The 8444-nt window shown below is 57.8% G+C and overlaps 1 protein-coding gene across 1 annotated transcript in view; it reads left to right on the top strand.

The window, feature by feature from the left end:
- Positions 1–5264: 5264 nt before the first annotated feature.
- FSCN2 (fascin actin-bundling protein 2, retinal) overlaps positions 5265–8444 on the top strand; it is an 8522-nt gene continuing 5342 nt past the window's right edge. Inside the window, exon 1 of the mRNA XM_003786064.3 lies at positions 5265–7065. Coding sequence (XP_003786112.1) covers positions 6240–7065 — 826 coding nt within the window. The 5' untranslated portion in view covers positions 5265–6239. The remainder of the gene's footprint in view (positions 7066–8444) is intronic.

Raw genomic sequence — 8444 nt, 5'->3', positions numbered from 1 at the left:
ACCTCCAACTCCTGGGCTCAAGCAAGTCTCCTGCCTCAGCTTCCCAAGTAGCTGGGACCACAGGTGCCCGCCACAACACCCGGTTATTTTTTTTGCTTGCAGCCATCATTGTTTGGCAGGCCGAGGCTGGATTCAAACCCGCCACCTTAGGTGTATGTGGCTGGCGCCTTACCTACTCGAGCCACAGGTGCTGAGCCAACTGAATGATTTCAATAATGACACCTATAGCTGGGTGAGGTGAGTCAAGCCTGTAATCCTAGCACTCTGGGAGGCTGGGACAGGTGTATTGCCTGAGCTCACAGGTTCAAGACCAGTCTGAGCAAGACCGAGACCTCATCTCTAAAAGATAGCCAGGCATTGTGGTGGGTGCCTGCCCAGCTACTTAGGAGGCTGAGGCGGGAGAATTGCTTAAGCCCAAGAGTTTGATGTTGCTGTGAGCTGTGATGTCACAGCATTCTACTGAGGGTGACAAAGTAAGACTCTTGTCTCAAAAAAAAAAAAAAATGACACATATTCAATGACATCCTCCACAGCATTTTTCCCTGAGTTAATCCAGTGTCATGTATTGCATTCCATTGTCATAACTGTCATATTTTTTTTTGTTTTGAGACAGAGCCTCAAGGTAGTCCCCTGGGTAGAGTGCCAGGGCATCACAGCTCACAGCAACCTCCAACTCCTGGGCTCAAGCGAGTCTCCTGCCTCAGCCTCCCAAGTACTGGGATCACAGGTGCCCGCCACAACACCCGGTTATTTATTTTTTGGTTGCAGCTGTCATTGTTGTTTGGTGGGTCCGGGCTGGATTTGAACCACCACCTTAGGTGTATGTGGCTGGCTCCCTAGCCACTTGAACTACAGGCACTGAGCCAACTGTCATATTTTTAATTCCAAGGTCTCTCTCTTACTGTCCATATAGTTTCATTAACTGTGAGTAATGAGACATTCTTAGAAAGCAGAGCAGGACAAACCCTGGAGCTGAATGGTGTGGTGCTGTTCCCTGCCCCGGTGATGGTGGGCCTGTGTGCAGCCAGACTCAGGGTAAAACAGGAAACAGCCCATTTCTGGTTTGTCCCACAAGTCTGAGGTAGAGTTAATTCCTTTCTGGGTCCCCAGCAAGGTTTCTGGTGCACAGTGGGTACTTAATAAGTGCTTGTGATTGTTTGATGTGGGAGGTCTGGTTCTTGCATGGGGCTGAACTTCTGCAGAAAGATGTGGCAGGGAGTGCATGCCAACGTGTGTGTGTGTGTGAAAGAGAAGACGCATGTGGATGGGGCTGGGCAGAGTCCTGGCCTCATGGCTGTCCACACCAGGTGTTGAGACATCTGTGGCAGTCTACTTACGTGTCTGTAGGCACCTGTGGGCTGCGAACATGGTCTGCTTTCTGGAAGTTGATCTGGTCCCCAGTCTGAGCCCCATGTAGCCAGGGCTCACACACAGATGCTCTTGTTAGGACTCCCCTCCTGTCTCAGGCATGTGCAAAGATCGTAGGCATCTGGGCTTTCTGAGATGCCCTCAGTTCTGCCTTTGAAGTCTTTTCAGGGACTTAGAGCCGCCTCTGGACTCCCCCTCCTCACCCATTGGCCTCCACCTGCACTCTTCCTCCCTCCCGTCCAGAAGACTGTACAGGTTAGTGGGGAGTGGCTGCAGTGGGGAGTGGCTGCCAAGGTGGGTGCTCCCAGGAGCAGGCAGGGGCCATACTGTACCGCAAGGGGCCAGGAACTCCCTTTATCCCAGCACTCCCCTGCCCCCACCTGGCCTAGTGGAGCCTGTCACCCTAAACCCAGGCCTACAGGCCTCAGTAAACCAACCCAGGCCAGAGTAAGAGAAACGCGTGCCCCCTCACCATGTAAGTGGAACTGCAATGGAGTGAGAGCTCAGCCATGAAAAAATCATGAGGCAGCCAAGCTATGGGCAGTACCCTGGGCCCTGTCAAACTGGACCCTGGCTGGGGGCAGGTGACAGGTCCAGAAGTGAGGGGATCAGGCCCTGGCCTGTGCCCAATAGTATCTCAGATCAGACAGGCGCCGAGGGGCAGAGGCCCAGTAGGGACCAGCCAGAGTGGCTGGGTGTGGGGTTGGAATTGGGGGCAGGGCACCTTCTGGGCACTGGGAGTGTTCTCTGGTCCCCAAAGGGAGGGCTGGGGCACTGCTTAGAGCGGGGGGGGGGGGCCTAGACTGTGGCTGTAAAGGGTACAGGCCTCAGCCACCGGACTGCCCCGGCTCTGTTTCCCAGTTTCCAGGGCTCAAGGCCAGCTGAAGTGCGCAGGGAGCCGCCTCTCCCAGCCTGCACACACAAGCCTGTGCCAGCTCACGCCACCAGCACCGGTCGCTGGGCACCCAGCCTGGAGCACACACCAGTCACCATAGCAGCAGGCAGCATACTGGCAGGAGCACAGGCTGGGCTCTAGCATCCAAGGCCAGCAGTCTAGACACGGTGGGTGCAGGAGTTGGGGGGCTGGGGCCTTTCCCCTCCCAGCCCTAGAGAGGCAAACTGGGTGGAGAGGGGAATCCTCTGTTGGCCAGGGAAGCCCATTCCCCAGCATCTCCAGAAATTGAATAGTTTCCTGAAGGTTCTAAGAGGACATCAGGGCCCTGGAGGCTTTCAAGGCTCTCTTTGCTTCTGGCCCTGGCTGGACCCTCAAGAAAGGGGTAGGGTGTGGGTCTCAGACCCTCACCTTGTCTGCTGGCCTATGACAGCTGAGGCAATTTCACCTTCCAGACCCAACTGTGGCTATATCCTCTGCTGTTGGCTGCTCTCTGAAGAAGCAGGCTAGAGGCACCACTTGCCACATAGCCCCTCAGTGCCCATCAGGAAAAGGCGTCTTCTTCTCAAGTCAAACATACTTAAGTCGATGCATCAAGTGGCCTGGCATCTGTGCCCATGTCTGGTCTGTGGCTGGAGATGGCAGCTTGGGCATTGGGCACACAATGTGCCCATATTTCCGCCCCCACTGGGCTTAGAGGTGGGCGGGGGGGTAAATAGGACTTCAAGACTGCTGGCAACTCAGAATGCCTCCATAATGCAGCTTGGATAGGTCACAGTGGCAAACATATTTGTGTACCCTGAGTGGGTGGCTACATGGGTGCTATTGGCCAGGGGACTCTGTGTAAGAGGTAATCCCTGTCACCTAAGTACACTGAAGGGGCTGGCACATCAAGCCACCAAGGGCTTTGTGAGCAGTGTACACCTGTGGGTAAGTGGGACCCTTGGGCAGTGTATGAGCTGCCCTGCTGGGCAGTCACCACTGGGCTCTGAGGCTGGGATCCAGGACAACATCTCCAGGGGCTGGGCTAACCCAGCCAGTGTCTATGCCAACAACTCCAGTCCAGGCTGGGACATGTGTGCCCTCACTCACTCCCACACGGGTGCACAGATGCACGGGCTCCACAGACGTGTGTGTGGAATGCAGCATCTCTCTGCAGGAGCTCAGCCTATCACACAGGAACTGGACCCCACCTTGGATAATCATAGGCACTTACTAAGTACCTACTGTGTGCCTGAAACCTTGCTAGAGACCTAGCAGGCAGCTGGGCAGGAGCAGGGGCCATGAGGTGGAGAACAGGAAAACTGGCAAACTAGGCTTGGCGCCTGTGGCTCAAGTGGCTAAGGCGCCAGCCACATACACCTAAGGTGGCGGGTTCGAATCCAGCTTGGCCCACCAAACAATGACGGCTGCAACCAAAAAAAATATCTGGGCATTGTGGCGGGTGCCTGTGGTCCCAGCTACTTGAGAGGCTAAGGCAGGAGACTTGCTTGAGCCCAGGAGTTGGAGGTTGCTGTGAGCTGTGATGCCATAGCACTCTACCTAGGGGGACAGCTTGAGGCTCTACCTCAAAAAAAAAAACTGGCAAACTACTCCTTCCCAGGGTGTCTAGGCTTGTGGCCTTTCACACCCCTCCCGTTGGCTCACATACCTGCGCCAGTGCCAGGCAGCCCACCCTCCTTGTGGGCTGTGGGGCTCCAGAGTTAAGGGGTGCTGCTGCTTCTGGCTCTTCTACTGAGGGGCTGCCCAGCGCCAGCCCCAATTAGTGCCTGGCGGCCAGGCTTCCTCTACCGCACACCTGATGCCTGTGTACACCCTGCCAGCACCAGGCAGTGCTAATGAGGTGTCATGCTAATCAGAGGGACAGGATGTCCCCAGCACCTTCACAGCCTGACTAAAAGTTGGGGTGTGGAAGAGCAGCCAGTCCCCACACCCAGGTGCATGTGGGTACAGCAGCCCCTCCAACTTCCCCCAGCACACACAAACCAACTGAGCAGTCTCAGGACCCAGTGAGCAACTGAGGTTCAGGCAGCATCACTGGTGTTGAAACTAGATCAGGCCCCCCCTTCCCTGGGAGCTGTAGGGAGATTATGTGGGCACAAGGGCATCATCTCCTGGGGGGGTACAACCCCAGACTGCACCTCCATGGGATTGTACCTGGCACAGCCTGACCACGCAGAGCTGGGCCTTATAAACATGTGTGGATCACAGAAGTGGGCAAGGCTATTCCACAAGGCAAGCTGAGACTGCCCCTGGCATGCTGACCAGCAGTGCCAGTGTGGGAAACTTGCACATGGAAGTCTCTGGGCTCCCGACCCTGCCCTGAGGTTGGGGTCAGTCTCCTCCATTCACTCCCCACTGTGTGCACTTTGCCTGCCACAGCTGTTGCTCAGGGCTCAGAGAATGGGGGAACTATGGACCCCATGCACATCTGCCTCTACTCATCCCAGGGCCCTCATGTCGCAGCCACCATGGTCACCAGGGGATGGAGGGCCCAGGATGATGGGGGAGTGACCTGAGGCTGTGGCCAGAAGTGCCCTGTGTCCCCTACTCCTGATCCCCGGGGAAGCTGAGGGTCACACATTGTGCTGAGGAAGAAGACAATGAGGGTGGTCCCAGCCCCACCTGGGCAGCTCTGGTTTGACTCCTTGGCTCCTGGCCACTGTGGCAGAGGCAGGAGATGAACCAGCAGGTGCAGCTAAGCAAGGCCCACGGAGGTCCCCAGGCCTGGGGCTAAGGGCCCCCGGGGTTATGTTGTGTCAGCTTCCAGCCTCTCTCAGCCTGCTGGTCTCATCCTCTGCCAGATTCCAAAGGCCACCCAAAAACACAAGGTAGACTTTGTCCCACGTGGTCCCCAGGATTCCATAAAGTCCCAAAGCCAGGCTAGTTGCTCCAGCAATGGGAGCAGCAATTCCAGGGTCTCCAGTGTGACCTACTGAGCCCACCACAGGCCAAGTGAGGCCCAGCTTGCCATGGAGGAGGGAACACATGGAAGACTCACTCAGGGCACACGGGTATGGTGGGGGCTGGCAGGACACAGGTCCTCTGGGCCCCAAGCCCAGTGACTACGTGCTGCCATGGGGGAGCTGCCCAGAGGACTGTGTGCCAGCCTCCTGCACGTGTGAGTATCATCGTCCCCTGTATACACGGCTTCACTGCTGCGTCCCAGCCAGGTCTCCAATGGGGGCCCATGGGATCCTGGCCCTGTCATTGGCCCCTTCATGTCTAGCCCATGGCCCAAGGCTACCACCAGGGAAGGCCAGGCCTTAGGGCTGGAGGCTGGGACAGGAGCAGAGGCCAGAGAGCCAGCTGGGGGTGGTCAGGACAAAGGCTGCAGGCTGCTGGGTGGGGGCCTTGCCGTGCTCCTGGCAGCAGGAATCAGAGAAGTGGTAACTGGATCCTGCTGGGGACCTGGCGGCCACCAAGGGTGGAGGGCTGCGATCGGGTTGCGGCTGTGAGTTTTCCACCCGGCAGCTTCTTCTACATTGGGAAAGTGCTGGGCTGCTGTGCTGTACTGGGGGTCTGCGTTGAGCGTCTGGGCCCCCAAGGTGGTGGGCAGGAAGGAGAGAGGCCAAGAGCTGTGGGGGCCCCAAGGAAGGGTTGGGCCCACACCAGGAGGACAAAGAGGGGTTCTCCTGCTCCCCAGCCCTGCAGTCCTGCTCCCCAGCCCTGCAGTGCAATCCGGGAGCAGCTGAAATCCAAGCTGGGGCAGTGAAAGGGGCCGAGGCTCCTAAGCCGGCTCGTCTCTGATCCACCCTCCCCGCCCGCCCTCTGCTGCCCACTGCCCTGTGAGAGCCGCTCAGGCAGCTACGGCTGCTGCTCAGAGGCAGCAGCAGAGCAAGCAGCAGGTCCATGACGCCAGCTGGATCTGGAGGCTGCAGGCCAGCTACGCTGAGCTGGGCCTCTGGGGGGCCGCGGGTGCCCTGAGGACTTGGAGAGAGTTCTCTAGACCCTTGAGGGGACCTGGCCAGTTCCAAAGATGCCGACCAATGGGCTGCGTCAGGTGCTGAAGATCCAGTTTGGCCTTGTCAATGACACTGACCGCTACCTGACAGCCGAGAGCTTTGGCTTCAAGGTTAACGCCTCTGCACCCAGCCTTAAGAGGAAGCAGACGTGGGTGCTAGAGCCTGACCCGGGGCAGGGCGCAGCAGTGTTGTTCCGCAGCAGCCACCTAGGCCGATACCTGTCTGCTGAAGAGGATGGGCGCGTGTCCTGTGAGGCGGAGCAGCCGGGCCGAGACTGCCGCTTCCTGGTCCTGCCACAGCCTGATGGGCGTTGGGCACTGCAGTCGGAGCCACACGGCCGCTTCTTCGGTGGCACCGAGGACCAACTTTCCTGCTTTGCCACAGCCATCTCCCCGGCTGAGCTGTGGACTGTGCACCTGGCCCTGCACCCGCAGGCCCACCTGCTGAGTGTGAGCCGGCGGCGCTACGTCCACCTGTGCCCTCAGGAGGACGAGATGGCAGCAGATGGTGACATGCCGTGGGGTGTGGATGCCCTCCTCACCCTCATCTTCCAGAGTCGACGCTACTGCCTCAAAACCTGTGACAGCCGCTACCTGTGCAGCGATGGCCGCCTCGTCTGGGAGCCTGAGGCTCGTGCCTGCTACACACTCGAGTTCAAGGCAGGCAAGCTGGCCTTCAAGGACTGTGACGGCCGCTACCTGGCGCCCGTGGGGCCTGCTGGCACACTCAAGGCTGGCCGAAACACGCGGCCTGGCAAGGATGAGCTCTTTGATCTGGAGGAGAGTCACCCACAGGTGGTGCTGGTAGCAGCCAACCACCGCTATGTCTCTGTGCGGCAAGGTAACCTTGTGGGCAGCAGCCTCCTCAGAGGGTGTGTGGGGCCTCCCAGGGCAGTGGCATCCTGTCTGTGTGTTCATGTGTCTGTTCTGGGCTGGGACATCCATATGGACATGTGTCTGTTCACAGTGCAGGGTAGTGGCCCTGGGCTGCACCTGGGGGTCCCCAATGAGGACTGAAGCAACAGGTTCGGACCTTTCTCAGGACAGCTGGGGAATGTCTCCGCCAAGCCCTGGGCTTGATGGGCACCTATTGAATCTGAGATTGGAGACGCGTAAGCTGGGGAGGCCACAGCCTGGTTTGGTGTTGCCAGGGGAAGGTGGGAAGGAGGCCTCATTCCTCCCCTTCTCCTCCACCTGCTTTTTGGACTTTAAAGGAAGTCAGGGAGGAGGCCTGGGCCCCAAGAATAGGGGGCTTGCCTTGGAAGCAAGTAGTCCTGTTCAGGGCCTGAGCTTACCATCTCTGTCACAGTGGGTGTGGCTTGTCTCTCCCCATTTCCCTAGGCATGGGTTACTTGCCTCTGATAGCTCCCTCAGCAGCCTGTGGGTTAAATAGGCACTTCCTGCTTCTCCATGTGGGAGTTGAGGGTCCCAGGTGGCCCCAGGGGTAAGCTGAGGGGTAAGCCCTGGTCCAGTCACACTCACTGCCCACTGGGCTCTTGGCTCCATATGCTTCAGAGTGGCCAGGCACACCCTGGCCCAGGGGCTCTGAGGTCAGGAGAAGACAAAAGGAGAGCGTGTTGGCACCTGCAGCCCTTCCCTTGATTCTAGTCACCTCCTTAGGCCAACATCAGGCAATGGCCAATACCAGCTCACTCATCTCTTGGAAGTTCCCACATGTCCACCAAACCCCTGTCCCAGTGGACATCCAGCCTCTCAGGGCACACTAGCCCACCTTAGGAATCTGGGCACACTGTTGCCCTGGTCCAGCTGGGGGAGGGCCACCCTTGAGCACTGAGAGGGGTGCTAAGCCATGGCTGTGGGGCCTGTGCCTGTAGTCAGGGTCCTTGGGCCAGTCCTGCAGTGACAGAAATTAAAGTCACATTGTGAACACCTGTCCTGGCACATGGCCGGGTGCTGGGGTTCATCAGTAGACATGCACATTGTTCTTTTCCATCATAGCTTTTCCTGGCTTGGGCCAACACCATATGCTTGGCAATCCTTAGTTGGTTAAATGGGTGAAATGAAGCAATGATAGCAAGAAAGCTTCCTTTGTGAGAGTTGAAGATTGTGGACACAGTATTTGTAAGTTGACAGTTTGCAAAAGAGACTCATGGCAGTGGTGATGGTAATGGCTGTGGTGTGGTAGTGATTGTGGTAGCAATGATGATGGTGACAGTGCTACTGGAGGAAGTGCTGGTGATCATGGTGGAGGTGGTGGTG

This window comes from Otolemur garnettii, unplaced genomic scaffold (assembly GCF_000181295.1).
Source record: "Otolemur garnettii isolate 467f Iridium unplaced genomic scaffold, OtoGar3 scaffold00018, whole genome shotgun sequence".
NCBI classification, from domain to species: domain Eukaryota; kingdom Metazoa; phylum Chordata; class Mammalia; order Primates; family Galagidae; genus Otolemur; species Otolemur garnettii.
This window is presented reverse-complemented; position numbering and strand designations above follow the sequence as displayed.